The following is a 21862-nucleotide window of genomic DNA, read 5'->3' on the forward strand; positions in this document are numbered from 1 at the left end:
GTGGCCGCCATTTTGGAAAACGCAGCTAAAGCTGTCCTGCCTATTGGGCAAACTTCCAGTGCTTCGACAACTAAGCATGACGGCCTTGTGTGATGGGAAAGATATTCCTGACACGGTCATAGTGGTCAACAGCCAAGGACCGTCACTATGTGGCAGAGACGATAAACGCTTTTAACGAGGTCGGTGTGCCCATGCTGACGAACTTGGTCACGAGTGTGCAACCAATCAAGTCCAATAGAGCGAACGCGGAATTAGAAGCACTACTCAGTGAGCACGCTGATGTATTTGCTCAAGATCTTGGAACTTTGCAAGGGACCACCGTGGCATTCCAGTTAAAAGAAAATGCGTGTCCATGGTTTTTCAAGGTCCGTACGGTACCTTATGCTTTGACAGAGAAGATGTTGGAAGCGTTGGACCAGCTAGTTGCAGAAGACGTCCTTATGCCGGTGAAAACAGCAGGGTGGGCAACACTGCTTGTACCCATTTTAAAGAGTGGTGGGTCGCTCAGAATTTGCACGAATTTTCAGATGACAGTCAATCTGGCCACAGTGACTAACCAGTATCCTTTGCCGCGAGTGGATGACATTTTTGCAAAGCTGAACGGCGGGGATGTTTTCACGACATTGGACCTATTCTAGGCCTACCACCAGTTACCACTGGATGAGGATGCCCAGAAGATAGTGATAGTTAACACTCAAAAGGGCCTCTTCTGCTTTAAACGACTACCTTTTGGCATAAGCTCTGCACCAGCCACATTTCAGAGACAGATGGACGGGCTGCTGGGTGATATTCCAGGCATGCAGGTATATCTGGATGATGATATCATCGCCGTAAAGGAGAACGACATGTCACGGCTACGTAAAGTCCTTCAGAGACTGTCGGAGTATGGTCTCCGATTGCATAAGGAAAAATGCAAATTTCGGCAAAGCGAAGTCACATTTCTTGGCCATCATATTGACGCTAACGGACTGCTGCCGAAGGACGAGAACATAAAGACCGTTCTCGAAGCGCCAGAACCCACTTCGGTGAGCGAGCTGAAAGCCTTCTTAGATCTTGTAAATTATTACGGCAAGTTCCTGCTGAATCTAGCCACCTTGCTGGCTCCCCACTACACCCTTCTCGCGAATGGAGCCAAGTGGCAGTGAAAGCAGGAACACAAAGAATGTTGTTGGCAAGTTAAGGAGGCAATGGAGGCTTCCAATTTCCTGGCCCATTTTGATCCTGATAAGCCGTTGCAGCTTGAGTCCGATGCGTCACCAGTTGGAATGGAGCCGTCTTGTCCCACCGCATCAATGGTGTTCCTTTTGGGTTCCTCTCCAGGAAGCTCACAAGGGCAGAATGTAATTACTCGTAGCTGGTATAAGAGGCTCTAGCACTCGTGTTTGGCGTTGCATGGTTTAAGCACTACCTGTACGGACATCAGTTCATCCTAGTGAGGGACCACAAACCTCTGACTGGTTTGTTCAATCCAAGGAAGGCGATACCACCACCGGCGGTCACCAGAATTCAGCATTGGGCCTTGTTCCTCGGCAACTACAGCTATGCGTTGCAGTACCGTAAGGGCAGTGAGCATTCAGATGCCGATGCCTTCAGCTGATTGCCACTGCCGGCTACAGAGCCCCGAAATCGCCATCACGGAGCATAGGAGTACGTTTTGTTTTCCCAAGGCCTGGAAGGAACGACAATATGTGCCTGAGAGGTGAAACAAGTGACCGGTCAAGACACCACTCTTCAACAGGTCAGACAATAGATTTTAAAGGGGTGGCTGCTGTTTCGCCCACAGGATCACGAGGACTACCGGCTGTATTTCAACAGAAGGATGGAACTGGCCGTAAGTGACAGTTTGGTATATTGGGGGCATCGCATTGTTTTACCCTTGGTGGCAAGAAGACGTGCACTAAGCCTGCTACGTGAAACTCATCCCGGTATGCTTTCCATGAAGAACACAGCCAGAACGCTATTTAGGTACCCGGGACTAGACTCGGAGATTGAGTGACTGGTGAGATCATGCTATGTTTGTGTGCAGGCTTCCGTGATGCCACCTGTACAGGTACCGGCGACGTCGCGGGCGACCGCAGAAAAATAGAGCCGTCTGGACAATGATTTTGCAGGTCCATTGGATCGACACATGGTCTTGGTCATTGTAGACTCGGAAACAAAGTGGATTGTAGCGGATCCACTGAAGGTTGCCACGTCGGAAACCACGGTCAGAGCACTAAGCTTGATATTTACACAGTTTGGACTTCCAAAAATGTTCGTGTCTGACAATGGACCACAACTTGCGGGCATTGTCTTCCGCGAGTTCCTGGCACGTAACAAGATACAACTCACAACAGCACCCTGTCACCCACAATCTAATGGGTTAGCCAAAAAAGTGGTGCACACAGTCAAGGAACGACTAAAGAAAAATCTGGGAAAGGACTTGAAAACACGGTTGGATTGTTTTTTGCTCAGGTACCGTCGAACACTCTGGGAGGATGGCAAGTCACCGGCAGAACGTTTGCTAGGTTACCAGATTAGGACGAAAATAGACTGCATCACGCCCAAGGAAAAATCAGCAGATGGCTTGCCAACAGCAAGTACGAGAAAACTTAATACAAGTGAACCAGTCTGGATGCGAAGTCAACCAAGGGAACAGGCTGGCTTCAGAAGGATACTGCACAATAGATCACATCCATGTAATCAATCAGGTAATCGAGAAATCAGCAGAGTACAATCTAACTGTCTACATGGTTTTCATACATTACGAAAAGGCATTTGATTCAGTAGAGATACCAGCAGTTATAGAGGCACTATGTAATCAAGAAGTAGAGGTGACTTACATAAATATCTTGGAAAATATCTACAAAAATTCTACAGCTACCCTAATTCTTCGCAGGAAAAGTAGGAAGATACCTACTACACAATCTCTCCAATGTTATTCACTGCATGCTAGGAAGAAGTATTCAAGCTATTAAGTTGGGACGGCTTAGGGTTAAGGATCAACGGCGAATATTTCGGCAACCTTCGGTTTGCAGATGACATTGACCTATTCAGCAACACTGGCGATGAGTTACAAAAAATGGTTGAGGACCTTTGCAGAGAGAGTGTGAGAGTGGGGTTGAAGATTAATATGCAGAGAACAAAGATAATGATCAATAGCCTGGCAAGGGAGCAAGAGTTCAGGATCGCTAGTCAGCCTCTAGAGTATGCGAAGGAATGCATTTACCTAGGACAATTACTCACAGGGGACTCTTATCATGAGAAAGAAATTTACAGAACAATAAAATTGGGTTGGAGCGCATACGGCAAACATACTCAGACCCTTATGGGAAGCTTGCCATTATCACGAAAAAGAAAGGTGTACAGTCAATTCATTCTACCAGTGCTTACATATGGGGCAGAAACTTGAAAACTGACAAAGAAGCTCGAAAACAAGTTAAGAACTGCACAAAGAGCGATGGAACGAAGAATGGGAGGAATAATGTTAAGAGACGGAAAGAACGGTGGGGATCAGAGAGCAAACGGGCATAGCCAATATTCTAATCTACATTAAGGGGAAGAAATGGAGCTGGGCAGGTCATGTAATGCGTTGGTAATACGCAGTCGAGGATGGCAAAAGACTAGGTGGGGTGATGAAATTAATAAATTGGCAGGCACATGTTGGAATTGGTTGGCGTAGTGTGGGTAATTGGAGATCGGAGGGAGACGCCTTCATCGTGCATTGGGCCTAAAATAGGTTTATGATGTTGATGATGGGGGTACAGCTGCTAGGTGCTGTTCTTCTTTCTTGTTACTTCTGGCCACCAGCGCTCCCTGTCACTGCCTGAATATATTTACTTGAAGAAGGCCACAATGTGTGCTGCCCGCTACTATATGTGTTGTAAAGTGAAGCTTTCTTTGCAAACCCTCCCAAACTTTGCTGAGCATGGCTGCTGCCAAATAGCTAACACAGTGGTTTGTAAAACTAATCATGTGTGTAGTCTCGTGTACTGCCCCTACATATGTGTCTGTGGCCCACTCTGTTCTCTACGGAAGGGAAAAAAAAAATATATATATATATGTATGTATATCCCCACTGCAACAAGTACGCACCTCCAAGTGCATGATTAAAGCAAAGAGTTCTATGCCTAATTCACTGGTGTTTGGCATGTCTGCTCTGTTCGTTTCATGCCAAGAAAAGTGACTGTAGACCACAGTAAAGTGGTTTGCCAGTGTCATAGCATAGTGAGCCGATTCCAGACAGTTGTGGGGGTCGCATGGAGGGAGTCTTGTCAGGCCGGTGCATAGTTGCCGTGCTGCAAAACACTGCATGCAGAATATGAACAATCACAAAGCATTTCATTAACTGCTACATAAAAGCTTCACTTCGCAAAAGTTTCCATATGTGCATTGGATCTTCATAACTTCTTAATGCCCTAGTATTCTTGGGGTACTTTACGCACTTTACGGGGGCTATGTATATGTTTCTATGTGTCTACCGTATTTACACGATTGTAAGTCGACTCGAATGTAAGTTGCGCCCCCTTTCGCGTGTGACAGGAAAAAAAAAAAAAATAAGAGCATACCCGAGGGCGCATTTGATAACGAAAATTTATTAGTAGCTGACATGGTCACTGGACTACTCGTCTTCACTTGTGCCATTGTCCTCACTAGTGCTGCCATCGTCATCGCTGCTATGGTCCCACAGCGCATCATCGTCCAGCGAAATTCCACATTTGGCAAACGACAGCACTATGACATCTTGTCGAACAGCAGCCCACGCCAAATGCACCCAACCACATGTAGCCGTCAGGGAGGCTTTTTTGACAGATCCAGTTGGCGTAAGTTCGCGGTCTTCTGCCACCAGCCACTCGTACTCATGGCGGAGCAGGTCCTTAAAAGGTGAAGATCCAAGCTTGTTTCATGACCACGTCGCACTTCACTGGCAGGGACCAATCACGCATTTCAGCGACGTTCACCGCAAGCTTGGCCTACAGCTACGAAAAGTGTCCAGACTTCGGCCCGTGGGAAATTCTTCTCTCGCCGCCACAGGTGAAAATTTTGCTTCGCTGCAGTTGCCACTCCCGCACCACCCGTTCAGAAACATTGAACTTGCAGCCCGCTTCATAGTGATTTGTTTCTTCGACGTAAACGATGGCAGCCCTCTTGAATGCTGCTGTAAATGAGCGTCGAATGTTTAGTGGGCCTGGAAGCACTCTTAGACTAAGGAAGCATAATAGTAGCATGTAGCCGGCAGTCAAATCGAATAATCAAATCGAATCGAATAAGTCAAATTGAATACAGGTAAAAAGAAGCATGTGAGCGGTGTCTGCTCTTCCATGAACTATTGATACTGCCCGCAAGCGCCGCCTTTCTGAGGGTGCCACCGCGAATGGAACAGCAGCACTTCCATCAACCACTGACCCCCCCCCCCCCTCCCAGTGTTGTTACAGTGTTGTGTACACTGTAAAACTCAAAAATATTTCAAAACCCTTCCGAAAAGCGAACAAACACACAGGATAGCGAAAAGCTACGGGTAGGGCCATAGAGCAAACATAAAATTGTAACTACATTGTAGCTCCCCTGATATCTTGTTGGTCTCGCTTTTTTGGCAGTGCCATGTTTTGATTTTGATTGTAAGTCGACCCCCCACTTGAGATTTTCAAATTAAAAAGATAGGTCGACTTACACTTGTGTAAGTACGGTATGTATGTTTGTTTGTATCTATCCATTTTCCTGTCTAGTGGGTCACTGGGTAGTTCGTGGTCGAATGGGCAGCGCATTGGGCTGCAGTGCACAGGTAACAGAGTTTGAAACCAACCATCGGACCAACATCGGTCACTGAGCATGTGGCAGTTTGTACATACATGCCGCTCTTCAACGAACCTCTTTCATGCCAACACGGGTCACTATATACGTGGGAACCGGTAGGTACTGCTGTTTGAAGAGACTCTTTGACACTGACTTGGGTCACTGTGTATGCACCACTGTGCTAGACTCCAAGAACCTCTCTGAGGCCAACTTGGGTCTCTGGGTATGTGCCAGTAGGTGTGTGCCGCTCTTCAATAAACGTCTCTGACGCCAACGTGGGTAACTAGGCACGTGCCAATGGGAATGTGCCTCTCTTCAATGGCAATAAAAATTCCTTAAATTTCTTCATTGCCGAGTGGAATTGGGAGCCCATCTCACAAGGGTTCCTCAAGGATAGCAACCTGACAAATTAGCAGGCTGTGCCACAAACGCATTGGGTAAGTGCCTATGTGTCGCTCTTCAATGAACCTCTCGCCAACTTGGGTCACTGAGTATGTGCCACTGAGTGCGCGACAAGCGAGAGAACAATTTTCAACGTTTGCAGGCACCGGCACACCATTCTTGTCTTGGAGTCTACACGCGGACTTGAAGGAAACACGACAGAGAAGCCCAGCTGCTGCATGCCACTAGCGTTCGCACGCACCACTGCGCCATGCATTTGGAGACCATGTGCAGGCTTCGTAGCGGCAGCGCTAGATGCCACCAATTATTTTTAGGGAAGGGTGAAAGAGGAGTCGTGCTGCAGTACACACCTTATATATAACCCGTTTCAATGGTGGCACTACAATGTGTTGCTATATTGGCTCAATGCTAATGCATTACCGTTGACAGTCATTGTGAGGTGATGGGTTCTGGTGAAATTTTTCTAGCTAACACATGATTTACGGTGCATATGCAGAGTTAACACTATGCATGAGCTCTTATCCGTGTTAATGCACACTGTGTTTGCTGCCATTCGTAGAGGGTGCTGAAATTCCACACTAGTGTTCAGTGATGTGTGAAGTGACGCAGGGCTCCAAGATGTTTTTCTTTTCTTTATTTAGTAATGCCACCTGAAGGGGCCCCTGAACCACCCCTCAGGATTGGTCTGTGGGTACCATATGCTGCTGCGAACATTTCAGCTAAGCTTTGCAGTCGTACGTGGTGCGTGGAGCTCGCAAGCGGATTGCGAAGTCACCTTTCTCTCAAATACGCTCTTTTCATCAGAAGGCCCTGTCCTCACTGTCTTCTGGACGGTTTATCTCTTCATCCCCTTAGACAGTTGCCATCGGCTGATAGCTGACATCAAGCTGCGGGCGGCTACATGATGTAGATATCGTGGCCGTCATGGAGTGCCGCCACGAGTCCACTGGCTAAGTGCACAGCGGCTTTCTGAGGACAACCGTGTTTGGCTTATGTTTAGCCCGTTGTAGACACCAAAGGCGGAAGTGATGGCGTCTCCAAAATGAAATTTGAACTGGGCGCCACGGTGACATTAAGAAGGCGGAGCATTGTGCGCACGCTTCACTGGGCCGTAACCTTTGCAGTGCAAGGCATTGAAGAAGGAACAGGAGCACAGTGGAGGCCGTGTTTGACTGCCAATAATTCCGCTTCTACTGAATGCATGGAAGTACTTTTTGCGGCAAAGTATTTCTGAAATAGCCTATTTTCACTTCAAATGCCTTCACTTCGATAAAAAGTGGTTCGGAGCCCCTATAAGTTGTTTCCCACTCGTTTTTGACTCGACTGGCTTCATTGCTGTTCTGCTTTAGGTAATCTATGAAAATTTATTCTTGCCATTTGTGTTATAATTGTCATTTTGTTGCCTTTGCCACTATATTTTTTCATGTGCCAACCTTGTTTAGCCTAACGGTGACCTAAATGTTGCAGATGAGTATAGCCCCCTGCTTGAAGTAATACTTAATACCACTTTATTTTCAACACTATTACAGAAAACAAGCTTGCCAAAGCCTTGTGGGGCCACTGAAGGGCAGTACATGTATACCTGTTTGAGAAAGCATGAGAGTAGGGTTGAAGATTAATATGCTCAAGAAAAAGGTAATGTTCAATAGCCTGGCTAGGGAAAGAGAATTCATGATCGCCAGTCAGCCTCTAAAGTCTGTGTGGGGGTACGGTTATTCAGTTCAATTACTCACAGGGGACCCTGATCACGAGAAGGAAATTTACAGACGAATAAAAACAGGTTTGAGTGCATACAGCAGGCATTACCAAATCCTTACCACTGTCATCGAAAGGAGAAGTGTACAATCATTGCATTCTACCGGTGCTAACATAAGGGCCTGAAACGTGTACATTAATAAAGAAGCTCAAGAACGAGTTAAAGACCATGGAGAAAGTGATGGAATGAAAAATGTTAAGTGTAATGTTAAGAGACAGGAAGAGAGCAGTGTGAATTTGAGAGGAAACGGGGACAGCTGATAATCTAATTGACAATCAAAGAAAGAAATGAAGCTGGGGAGGCCATGTAATACGTAGGACAGGTAGCCGGTGGACCATTAGAGCTACAGAACGAATGCCAAAGAAAGGAAGTGCAATTGAGGATGACAGAAAATTGGGTGGGGAATGAAATTATGAAATTTGCATCACAAGTTGAAATTGGATAGCGCAAGACGAGGGTAATTGAAGATGGCTGGGAGAGGTGGTCGTTCTGCAGTGGTCATAAAAATAGGCTGACGGTGATGCCTGTCTGGCAGCAAAGCAAGTAGTGTATCTATGAAAATGTTGTCTTAAGGAAAAGTACTTTCTGTGCAGGGACTTCCTATTCCACGTGAGTACATCACGAGTGCGGTTGACCAACCCTGAGTGTGCCGTCAAGACGGAAGTGTTGTGCGACCGATCAGAACCTACCATTGAGATTGCACTCTGTAAGTAGGCACCTTGCTGCTGCCAAGCCCAGGGATCTTTGTTGCTCTAGTGATTGGTCTGTGTACTTGCAGGCCACTTTTGATGGCAGTGTAGATACATGTGCAGAGCTTCAGTGAATGTTGTTGTAGCCAAAGTTATCCAGAATACCAAGGAGTAATAAGCGAATAACAAAAACATTCTCGCAAGGGATTGTGAGGTGTGGGGTCTTTTGCAGCGACTTCTGGTTTGATACAGCACGCTGCTGTCTGTGCTGTCGCTTTTTCTGTGTTTCGTCGGTACTTGCAGTTGCTTTTTCTCGAAATTTTGTGGATTAACATCATGGAGTGCTGTGCAGCTTAGCTGAATAACCAATGTAGTCACTGCTAGTATATGAGCTAGTATATGCCTGCCTACTACTAGTATATGCAGTGCTTGCATGCCTGTGCCAAATTTTGCCTAACAAGATTTCCTGTGCCATCTCCATAAAAAACACAATTTTGTGCTTAAGTGGACCAAACATAGCGACTGTGCAATACGTCTCTACCTGCAGTGGGCTGCAGACATGCATAGCATGCACCGTCTCATGTTGTCCCTTTCTTCAAGTCTCTTGTATTCTTTGTGGTAACTTTCCAAATTATGCATCACCAGCAGGCCTACACCCACACTCTGCTATGTTGCATGACTGAAGCAGCTTAATAAATAAAACTTTGCGTTATCTTGTTGCCGACTGATAATTCAGGCTGGACATGAACTGCCTAAAAGTCCAAATAATCAGGAGTCTGAAACATCCAAATTTACCAAAACACAAGTGACTATTTCACGAGTGGTTAAAAAAATTTGCTGCATTCTCGGATGACTACTTTTGGAATACGATCACGTTTGGGGAATTTCGCCTCACTAGAGAGTTTTAGCAGTGTCATATTACAGTACGGTAAGTGTGCTATATGGTACGGTATTACTGTTCCGTACTAACCTACGACGATGACCGAAGATGTTTTAGCTATATATGCGGCTCGATGCATAGGGTAACATTATAATGATGATAGTGGCTAACATTCAGGCCTTATAGAATACAATAATTATGTGCTGAGCTCAAAATATTCATTTTGGCAAATACTAGAAAATAGACATTATTCTTTATGGAAATCTTGGATTACGGCAAGTGTAGACGCCAGTCACAAGGCCGGTAGCGACATTATGTGACACTGTCCTACAATGCGTAAAACATTCCTTTTTTACATAAGTGCTTTTGTCTAAGAAATATATAAAAAAAGAACTGTTTGTTGTAAATTCCACCACTGCCGACACTTTACACCAGCACATAAGTAGAATATAGGTATCTCTGCTTCCCCTACAAGTAAACTCTGCGTTACTAGATGACACCACCAACCCGAAGTTTTTTGCCGTGTTTTCTGTTTTTTTTTATTATTTTAGCTTTTTTTAATATTCTTTTTTTTTTCTCATTCTGTTACCAATGGTACCACAAGTTCAGTTCAGCTCAAGTTTACCTTCCATAGAAGGACTGTCGTACTTGCTGCCACTTCGTCACGTCTCAGAAGGTGAATTAAAGTTAACTTGTGCCTTGGCCCTATCACGGTGAAAAAAAGCATGCGAGATGCACACATGCATGGTGTGGACTCTGTGGCCGATGCCAGTTTCTCACTATTTTTTGGCTTGGTGCGGCTCAGCTCATAAAACACGATGCGAGACAAGCCTGAACGACTCCTTACCATCTAGTATGCCGTACAAAAAGTCTTTCCGTAAAGTGTGCGCATGCGCAGTGCTCAGCCAGCAGAGTATTGCTGCACTTATCGTTCGGTAACTGCGCACTGCCAAAACTCTCTCAGACGCATTTGCATTTGCGAACGACAGCATTGGCACTGTGCTACAATGGATATTGTCCATTGACGTGTCTGGTGCTAGTCACGTGAAATGTAGTAAAAGTATTCTAAAAGGGATTGTTCAAAAATAAAGCTAAAGTTTGTCAACGCGTTTCTGCACACACGTACGTTTGCCTATGATCTGGTCAGTCCATGTCTACTCAGTCCGTCAATCTCTACCATTGTCATGCTGTTGCCACAGATAGATGAAAATACAATCAATGCATGCACCGACTCTTCAGCCACATAACAGGATTTCGATGTTGTGGCGATGCCTTTTCAGCCGGCCATGAACGGACGATAAGGGTGGCACATCGAATCGAGTGGAATGCATTGCTACGAAATTGCGTTCCAGAAGTTGACCACGCTATCGTAGCTGAATGATGACTGGCTTTTTTTAGAAACAGTCATTGACCTTGCAGACATCGAGGGTAGAGTCACCGTCGTTTAAACAATGTTAAGTCGCCGAGACCTTGTTGCTATTAACACATGAGTGAACAAATGCCAGATGCACAGAACCAACACCGCGGGACTCACAAATGCTTTGCCAGGGTTTGCTTGCCCTACAGTTTGGGGTGCAGTCTGTGCTGGATTAACTAGGCTTTGCTAGCTTCAATTTTGAGGAGGTGTCGTCAACATGGCTGATGACCATGCCATGGCAATGCCAGCAGCGTATCACAGCCAAAATATCGCCATTTTTACTCAACTTGGTGGTCAAATTGGCACGTAGTTATGCAGACGGTTCAGAATGATTAAACGGCATGCCTTAAGGTGTCCGAAATTTCGATCATGCTTATACATTGAAGGAGTACCGACACAAAATTTTGAAGTCGAGTTAACTTGTGAGATCAATTTATGTGGACACACACACACATCGTCTGCAAATATAAACGGCAAATATAGCTTAGAACATATTTAAATTAACTTTAAAGTATGTGCGCGCAGCCAGCCGCAGAAGGCAGCACCTTGCAACATCGACATCAATGGACAGGGCCTGTAAACAACTGAGGAAACACTTCGCCACGATAGAGTGTACAACTGTTGAGTGGCGCAACCGCGCCTGGCATGTTTTACGGCGACTGTAGCGGCGGCGCTGCAGTTGTTCACTACTGAAGGCACGCCGCACGCAGGAAATGCTATACGCATGGAGGAAAGAAAAAACTAAGAGGGAGCGTCATGTTACAATCTTGAAGCCTAGTCATAAAAAATTTTGAGGAATGGGATGATGGGAAATAGGCCCCCACGTGATAGGCAAGCGGTAGATTTAGTCGGCTCGCTTTGGTTGGTTCTGCTGAGGGGGTTTCGGAATTTGTGCACATGGTAGACATGGCAATCCCACGCCAAGGCTAGTGAAGGAATTCAAGTGTGTGAGGCAGTGGAGTCTGTGCTATGTCAGTCGCACCAAACCACCATGTGGCTAGCCGTTCAAGCAGCAGCCAAGGCTGTAGCAAATGGAAGCGTCGTGTGATTGGCATTGGGCTCAACAAACCGGGAGGACCACCTCAAGGACAACTGGTTGCACTTCAGGGCGGTTTCAGGGAAACGAGGAAACCTTTAATCTTGCAAATGTGTGAAGGCAACCAAGCTGCCCTTCCTATGGCAATTCATCATGTTTGGGGGCATTTTTTGGGAAACAATGTTTTTTGCCCCTGTAAACATGGAGAGGCAATCAAGCAAGCATCCAAGGTCCACAGCAACTGCTTTCCCGTGTGAAAAAAATTCATCTCATCTTTCGCCCAATGAGAGATTGGCAAGGCATATGGCAAGGCACCTGAGCATATTTAAGGCCGTGCCGGCCCATAGGTAAGGCAGACAGTCCCAGTAGATGCTGCCGTTCTGCTCGTGCAGTCTACCTCTCAACAGACTGGCGAGAACTCAATAGGCGTGCGTGTTTCCGCAGCGTAACGATGTTGCACTACACTATCTTACAAAATAGTGCACGTAAATCTCAAGAAAAGGCGATGATTTCGGAGTGCAGGCTAATGCTATTTATTTATTTCACAATGAAAGACACACGGCAGGACCTTTTACTTATGAACAACGCGACAAATAACTATCCCTCATAACATCTCATCTCATCCTGTATAGGTGCAAGACAGCAGAACAAAAATTAGCACGATAATACGCACCACAGTTTATGGTACACAACAGCTGATTTGACGAAACAGTAGACCAAGCTGCATCGGGCATACCCTGGACAGGTTTTGAGGTGATAGTGCTGACAAACGGCAGTGGTAAGCGCAAGTGGTGCTTTGAACATTATGTTGCCGTGGGTCTGGCTCCTGAGTCTTTCTCCATGTTTCAAGGCACTGCATTTGAAATGAACGACGCATGCAATACCAGAAACCCACATGTTATACTTCCTACGTGCCTTCGTACCTTTGACTTCAGGCTGGGTTACCACGTACCAAACAATCACGAATGGTCCAGCAACCATGTGGGCCTATTCCTACCCAAAAGGCACCGTGTACAAGCCCCTGGACAGCGGGAGGGGCGGCTTCAGAGAAGGTTTACTTGCTGAGGCTAGCAGAATCATGTGACGCTCCCTCCTAGATTTCTTTCCTTCCTGCATGGCTATGCACTTCTGACGCTTCCTGGCGCTCTGTTTGATGCAGCTTACTTTGTGCCTGTCATTCATGTCTAGTACATGTTTTCGTAATGCTTGATGACTGAAACGTCAAAGCATAGAATGCCTACTCCATAAACGCCCTTGAGAGATAGGGCAAATCATTTCTTGGCTTGAAGTCAGGACGATTGCTGGAAAATATGAAAAATACAGAAAAAAAAAAAAACTGACTGATCGGTACAGTGGAGCTTAATAATCTTGGCATCATTATCCGTGTCATCTGAAGTTAGCGGTACCTCAAATAGCTGTCGTGCTGTGAACATTATCTTGTCAGAAGAATGTTGGTAAATGGTGTTTTCCTTATACAGGCAATGCACTGTTTAAAAATGACTTGTTTTCGATGTTATGAGGGGCTCAACAACCTTAGAATTTTGAGTGTAGTGTACGAGCATTGCACTGTGTACAAAGAATGATCTTGTTTATTCATAAAAACAATTTATTATAGAAAGCTTTGTCATAAGCAAGCATCCACTTGCTTGGGCTGGAACTTCACTAACAGAATACAGTGGGAAGACAGTGCAAGCTGTTGGAAGAAAAAGTAAACCACTTTCAGTGGCTTTGGAATCCATGACTTTGCTTGGAGAGACGGGCTACACACCTGCATTCTTTAGTATGCTCACGAGAACCACTCGTGCACTTCGTGCCTCAGTGGTGTCAGAGGTGATCGCCTTGACCTTCAGGCACCTTCTGCTCGGTTCAGGGGCAGAGATGAACACAGGCCCTACGGAGGTCACATAATCGAAGCACAGTAACCAAATGCTGTAGCGCTGCTCAAAGTGAAGCTTACAAACTGCACTGTTGCGCCACCATATGCTCTTGTTATTTTGATTGCCTAATGTCCTACCAATGTTAAAAAAAGAAAAGGGAAAAACAAAACCCACAATGAATTCCCATAACCAAAGTTTCGGAACCCCTTTCGTGAACTTTGTTTCTGTGTGCCTCCGTTTTGTCATTTCCCTACTCCCAACAATCTTCCTGTCGCCTCTTACTAATCTCTGTTGTGGACATGTTTACTTTCCTCCTGCTCTTGCTGAACCCAACGGCTTCAAGGAGGCCAGTGATTCTTAAATCGACCGCTGGGCAGATATTTTGACATTATAATACATGTTCCTTCACCACAACAGGCACATGCTTCCTCTTCCTTCTTATATCTCGCTTTATAAGTGCATGTTCTAAGGCATCCTGATCTCACTTCGAAAAGTAATGAAAATCCCCTCCATCCATGCTCTTTTGAAAACATGTATGGAGGGGCTTAGTTCAAACAAGTGCCGCATCGATCGGACCGCTGCAGCCAATGACAGCGCTGATAGCGTGGCACATAGCAAACCCGGCGGGGTGGGGCTGGCAAGCAAGCCTCGCTACTCCGATCGTCCCGGTGCTTTTTTTCTCTCCCTGGTCGAGATGCTGGCCACTTGTGCCGCTGACGGCGGCACAAAAATTCGCTACAATTTGTTTCTGACATGAAATAACTCGTAAAGTGACCTCGAAAGTCTGCATGTTAGAAAACATTGCACGAAATAGTAAAATCATTGGCATGATTTCGACTTGCAAGTGGTCAGCAATTGCCCATGTGAAGTGGCTTCCCTGGCTAGCGTGTTTTGTCATCGCTGCCAACGGCGCCAGTAAAACTAATTGCACTGTCACTTATGAGTGACATAAATGTGCAGACGATGATAGTGTCGACGAATACAGACGTTTTATTATGAGCTGCGGACTGATCGCAAGGTCCGCCGGCCCTGGATCCAAAGGCCAGTCCTATTCGCAAGTTCCATAGACTGTCATGCCACTCCGCCACCATCAGTGAAGAGTATCGGAGTAACCGGCGGCGGCGCGACGGTAGCACATTTGCTTGCTTTCTTTGTGGCGGCCAGTAGGCTTGATTACCTGTTTTTGTGCAAGATGAAATTCAAAAGCAATCACACGTGCTACGTGCCACGATGCACCAATAGAGCTGTGTAAAGTGAACATCGACCTTGGTTATTGTTTGGGGTAAACTACAAACCACAAACGATGTAAATAGGTCTAGATAGATGGCAACCCCATGTTACAGTCGGTGAACTTGCCCCTGCTGTTGTCAGAGTGTTAAAGTAAGGTTTGAGTATTGGGACGATCGGAGTGGCGAGGCCGGGTTTGCTATGTGCCACGCTATCAGCGCTGTCATTGGCTGCAGCAGTCCGATCGAGAGTGTTAAGACTGATAGGGCTCGCACGATTTGCACCCTGCGACCCTTCTCATTCAGCTGTGTAAAGTGAACATCGACCTTGGTTATTGTTTGGGGTAAACTACAAACCACAAACGATGTAAATAGGTCTAGATAGATGGCAACCCCATGTTACAGTCGGTGAACTTGCCCCTGCTGTTGTCAGAGTGTTAAAGTAAGGTTTGAGTATTGGGACGATCGGAGTGGCGAGGCCGGGTTTGCTATGTGCCACGCTATCAGCGCTGTCATTGGCTGCAGCAGTCCGATCGAGAGTGTTAAGACTGATAGGGCTCGCACGATTTGCACCCTGCGACCCTTCTCATTTTCATTGCACTGGCAGCCAAAGCGGACAAAAATAGGAATAAACTAAAGATCGCCCGGGCAGCAATCTGAGATACATGACCTCGCCAGGTTCCTTGCATTGTAGCCCATGTAGGCCTGTGTGCTCGCCTGATTGCCTCTAGTCATTCCTTGACCCTTCTCAGTTGAAACTAAATTCCCAGAAAACGACTCGCTGTACTTCTCGCCTTTTTTCTTTCGTAAACTTGTGTCCTTCATCATAGATCCACTTATAACCATTCAATAGTTTCGACATGCAATGTGGTGCCAAAAGGCGTGGGTGGGTGTGGGAAAGCCTGAATAAAAGTAATTTTGACACTGCCCTGTTGCGAGCTTTTGTAGCAAGGGTGGCAAGGCAAGGTGCATGAACGACGCTTTAGCAATCGAATGCCCGCAGTGGACGGTCGTCAAGCCGTGGTTCGGTGCAACCACCTGAGCTGCCTGGAAGTGCTGCAAGCGGTGGGCCGTCTGGCAGGCCATGGTCAAGGCGGACAGTGACAAGTTGACGCCCCAGGCGGAACTGTTCCTGCGTGCGTACAGCCAGGTGCCCGCTTTCCGGGACCTCTTTGACGAGGAGACCTTCTACATATTCGCCACCTGCTTCGTGCTCGCCACCTGCCTCGTCGCCTTTCTCCTATCGCGCTTTGTCACCCTGCACCCCGTCGAATAATAAAATATGTGGCTCAACGTCGGTGTCTTTTCTCTCTAGGATTTGTAGCTTTTGGACGTTGCTTGTAGTCCCTTTCATGTCCGAAAACATCTGTTAAGTGTTTGATGCGCCAAAAGGCACACAGTGGGCGCAGAGGTCTTTGACGAGCATTTTAAAAAGAACAACAACCTGCTGCGGCAACTTGCTATTAAAGTTCTTTGTGAACACCGAAGACCTACCTGACCGTGACTGCTGTCTTGAAGAATATAACGGTGCAAAGTCTTCGCACCTGTCTTTTATTAGCCAAAGTAGGGTACTTACAGGTAATTGCAAATATACGTACTATGCTACGTACCTTACACTATTTTTTCACAGTCTCCACTCCAGTTCAGACATTTTTCTCATCGCAGCACTAAATTTGAGAGGCCCTTGTCGTAGGTCAGCAATGCACACAGCCTCCCTGGATGCTCATTGTCATGCAAGTCTTCAGGGCCTTTTTACAAACTCGCAACACCACCACAACGCTTCTCAAAGCGAGACACTTTTCCCCCTACGTGGGCTGCATTTCCCTATGGATTTCAATGAGCGTTCATCCTCTACTCCATAGAAAATTAATCACACTTTGCTGCTCGTATGCAGTGGACATGTGATGCACAACCAGCATCTTCAACAACTGTCGGCAGCACCGTGCCGTGCAGCTACCGGCAGATAAGGCCGAACCGGTTCAAGAAAGGTTCACTGCTGGGAATGGAGATGTTGACTTTGCATTTACAGCTGTAACTTGGCTGAAAAAAAAAAAAAAATAAATGGGCAAGGACTCTGATTCGCCCTCCTAAATAGAGTTTCCTTTTTCTTTTTAGCTGTACCTAAAAAATATATATACGAGGGCGAATCAGAGTCCTTGCCCACTCCATGATCAAGGTACTCATGCAGGAGCTTACAAAGGCATACAGAGCTATTCACAGAGCATACAGAACATTCACAGATGCCTACACATGATCGACCCAGAGGGTAAATTCTGTTTGCCCTTGAACGTTACGCGGAGCAAAACATCATTGCTACACAAGATTCAGATGGGCGTTGCTTTCACCCGTCGCTACACGCACCTCATCGGCCAATCAAACAGCCCTGATTGTGAACACTGCCAGGTGCCTGAAACACTGGAACACGTACTGTGCGATTTCCCAGCATATATGCTGGAGCGAAGGAATATCCTAGCCAGCGTTGGCAGGCAACCACTGTCGGAGGAAGCTATCCTGGGCAAATGGCCTGACACTGCAACTTCAGTTAGTGCAACTAAAGTGTTGAAGTTTCCGCAGGACACCAAGCTCGACGAGCGGCTCTAGCAAGGCAACTGCCTCAGACATAAGCACTCACCACTTCTCTTATCATCATCATCCATCCCAGTACTTTCACTCCCCTTCCCTCTTCCCCAGTGCAGAGTAGCTGACTAGAGCGCACTAGCTCAGGTCGACCTCTCTGTCTTTCCTGTCAATAAATTCTGTTCTATTCTATATTTAGCTGTACCAAATTCTTGAATATTGACTGAGGCAGAAAGCGCAGTTCTAACCCTTGATCCAAATTACTCGATGAGGCGGCCATTACATTTACGAAACATCAAAATGCTTATTTGAATAATTAACATAAATATGATAATAAGCTGTTTAATTAATCGCTTTTTGCACACATTTTATTCTACGAATTGAAGGTAGTGAGTTCTCAAACTTATCCACTTGGAACGAATTCTCAGGACCACACCATTTTGAAGATATTGATTTTGGGTGTCCGACAAAATGCATTGGTGTTCCAGGTACTCTTGTGCTTCAATGCATAAAACAGCGTATTCTGTAAAAAGAGGTAACTGGAACTCCAATGCATTTCTTCAGACAGTTTGAAAAATAATGCCTTGAGACTGGTGCAGACCTGAGAATTTGCTCCAAGTGGATCGCCGGCTATAACTCGTAGATTGAAATATGTGCAGTGAAGTAATTAACAATATGGTTAATTAGCCTGACTATGCTAATTCTTCAATTAAGTGTTCTGATTTCACATGGAAATAATTGCCGCCTCATCGAGTAATTTAGATCATGGGCTAGAATTATGCTATTGGCCACAGGCAATTTTCAAAACAATCTTGCAGCTAAAAAAACACCCTATATGTACCCATGAAACACGGAAGCAGCTATTTTATGTCTAAAAAATGTCTTGAACAGCTAATTCAAAAGTCTAATAGCTGTCCTGCTCAAAATCTTTTCTAGGTGTGAACGTCTACAGATTCTTTAGTAAGCCCTGCTAACATTACGCTAAAAGCTGGCTAAAAGCTGGCTAATAAACATCTCAATAAGAACAACTTCAAGAATTGTATTAGACGTTCCCAAAGTTGTGTAGTAGTGGCTTCGGAAGCATTATATATGCAGGCTTTTATAAACATCTTTACAAGAACAAAATTAGAATTTTACCAGACGTTCCCAGAATTCTGTTATAATGGCTTCGGAAACAATACGCAGGCTTTTATAGGTGTTCTTACAGCAGCATTTCTAAATGGTTATCCTACAATGGCGTGGTAAAAAGCAAAATTAATGGCTGTTTCAGCATACCATCCATATGCAAGCTTCATAGTACATGGCATGTTATTATATAAAGCTGAAAAATAAATTGAAGCAGTACATAATTTATAATAACCTGCATAAAATTTAACATGTCTAAATTGGCTCTTTGTGCAATGACTCATCCAAAGCAAATGTGCATAATGTGCAGCAAAAGATTACCACCTGGTCTTGTGAGAAAGCGGCTTTATTGACTAATAAAATCGTTGTTTATGGCATCCAGGAACAAGGCGAAGAAGATAAGCAAATTTTAAGAGAGAAGGTGATTATGGATCTTTTAGGCAGAAAATTAGGGCAGACTTGCAAATCTGTGGCGAGAATTTACCGGCTTGGGAGGTGTCGTGGAAATAGACCAGTCAGTGTCTACTTCCGGGACTTCTTGGAAAAAGAGGCTGTGCTGCGGAAGGCAAATAAGTTGAAAGGCACTAATCAATAGATTAGTAATGATTATAGTTCTTCGACACAATATAAGCGATGACTTCTGTGGCAGTCTGAGAAAGAAGATGAGGCTAGAGGGTCTCTTATCCATGACAGACTAAAATTAGATGGCGTACTTTACGTGTTCGATGAAGCCAGAAACGATCGAGCAGTTCTATCACCAAAAAGATTTACGCAGGGTAGTGCAGAGGAAGGGAGCAAATCAGAGGAACTCGGCCACAGCACAGAGTCAAAAGATTCATGAGACCACGTATGCATGAGGCCAAAATGTCTTAGAGTACTTAATCTTAATGCCTGTAGTATCGTGAACAAAACAAAAGAACTCAAATGCCTCCTCCTTACCCACGATCCCCATATCACAATAATAACGGAAACTTGGTTGGATGTTGGTGTACCAGACGAAGTATTAGTTGACGAATCGCACCATATTTTCCACCGTGACCGTATGTCCTGGGGAGGCGGCATTGCAGTTATTTTAAAAAACACATTTAGCTACACTGCTTCCCCAGATAGAAAACCATGAATGCATTTTTTTGAAAATAAACTGCTGGTGACATGCACTTACATTGTGTGCTGTCTACAGGCCTCCTCCTTCGCCTCCTGAATTCTTGCTGGCATTATCAGATCACTATCACTAATTATGGCTCGAGATTTTAATCTGCCATCAATTGACTGGGCTTGCAGCATCACATCTCACCTGCTTGACAGCCCATTACAAGATGTAATGCTGACAAGTGACTTAGTTCAAGTTGTTCATGAAACCACCCGTGAATCTGAAGGGAGCGGCACAATATCGGATCTTGTATTTGTCAGCAGAAGTATTGTTGATTATGTCGTTGGTGTAGAGGATGGTATATCCTACCACAAGTTAGTTCTTTTTTCTTGCACCCTAAATAACTGTGAAGACTCCACCTAAGACCAAAACTGTTAAAAACTTTAATGAGGCAAATGATAATGTGATTCTCGACGAGCTGTTGGAGTTAGTAGATAACTTGTGAAACCATGATGCTTTTTGGCATAAGTTTAAAGAAAGTGTTCAAAGATGCATTTACAATTTTGTTTCTATGAGACATATTAAGTTGGATCGCCACAACCCCTGGGTTGATAGGAACATTATATATTTCAAGCGTAGGTTTAAGCGAGCAAAGAAAAAAGTAACCAATAACGAATTGCTACGTCAACTCCGAGAAGAATTATCCTGTGCCTTGTCATGTGCAAAAAGGTATTTCGGGATTACTTTGCCTAGTGTTATTGAAAACAAATCCTGAGGAGATCTGGCACTTTCTCAGCTCAATATCTGAACAAACTGACAAAATAAAAAAACGCGGATATGCTTATAATGGAGCCAAGGGGCATAGCTGACCTGTTAAATGAATACATCCATTCTGTATTCTCTCCAGCTGAAGGCGACATCCAGTCATCTGGGCCTTCAATGTTTCATTTTAACCTTTTATCTGTTGAAGGTGTTGCCTCTCTCTTATTGAACCTCAAGGAAAGATCTCCAGGCGGCCCAGATAACATTCCCAATGCTTTTTTGTGCCGGTATGCTGAGCCTGTATCATATATTCTCGCTGCGATTTTTCGTTCCTTAAAACTGGCTATCCCAGATGATTGGCGTGTCGCCCGGGTAGTGGCTTTTCATAAAAAGGGAGACTGCTTACAAAAAGAAAACTTACGCCCGATATCCCTGACTTCATCCTGCTGCAAAATATTTGAGCACATCCTCGTACATTTCATAACCGAATTCCTTGAACGTAATAAACTGCTATCTAATCGCCAGCACAGGTTTTGCAAAAACCTTTCAACATTCACACAGCTTGCCGCTACTATTCATGAGGTTGCTTCAACCCTCAATTTGGCCGGTAAGACTGACCTAGTCTTTTTGGATTTCAGCAAAGCTTTTCATCGTGTATCCCACAGTAAACCTTTAAACAAGCTTCACAGATTTGGCCTGCCATCTTTTATTATAAATTGGACCAAACAGTAGTTGTCCAACCGAACTCAGTTTGTGGATGTCGATGGGTACTCGTCTGAATGTTTTCCTGTAACGTCTGGCATGCCTCAGGGAAGCGTGTTGGGACCCATTCTTTTTCTCATGTATGTGAACGATATTACCACTGCTGTGTGTCCTCATGTTCAAATTGGGTTGTTTGCTGACGATTGTTTGATTTTTTAAAAAGGTGATGAGCCAGAATGACCAAATTTCATTAAACCGTAGCCTAGCGAAAAATCATGAATGGTACGCAACATGGTCAATTTCCTTGAACTTAGAGAAAACCGTGCTGCTACACATAACCAATAAAAGACAACCATTTTTATTCACATATAAAATTAACAATGCTGTAACAGAAACCACAGAATACAAATATTTGGGATTGACAATCACTAATAACCTTAAGTGGTCCTCCCACATCGAAAACATTTGTAGAGCAGCTACTCGGAAACTCTGTTTACTTAGACAAACTAAAAAGTGTGCCGTCCGATGCAAAGCTTCTTGCCTACAAAACT

General features: G+C 45.0%; 1 protein-coding gene across 3 annotated transcripts in view; it reads left to right on the forward strand.

The window, feature by feature from the left end:
• LOC142580183 (large ribosomal subunit protein mL53-like) overlaps positions 1-16348 on the forward strand; it is a 56963-nt gene extending 40615 nt beyond the window's left edge. For all 3 annotated transcript variants that reach the window (XM_075691063.1, XM_075691064.1, XM_075691066.1), the window contains exons 2-3: positions 8524-8636; positions 16059-16348. In XM_075691063.1, coding sequence (XP_075547178.1) covers positions 8524-8636; positions 16059-16159 — 214 coding nt within the window. In that variant the 3' untranslated portion in view covers positions 16160-16348. The remainder of the gene's footprint in view (positions 1-8523; positions 8637-16058) is intronic.
• Positions 16349-21862: the final 5514 nt, after the last annotated feature.

The sequence above is a fragment of the Dermacentor variabilis genome, chromosome 4 (genome assembly GCF_050947875.1).
Source record: "Dermacentor variabilis isolate Ectoservices chromosome 4, ASM5094787v1, whole genome shotgun sequence".
Taxonomy (NCBI): Eukaryota; Metazoa; Arthropoda; class Arachnida; order Ixodida; family Ixodidae; genus Dermacentor; species Dermacentor variabilis.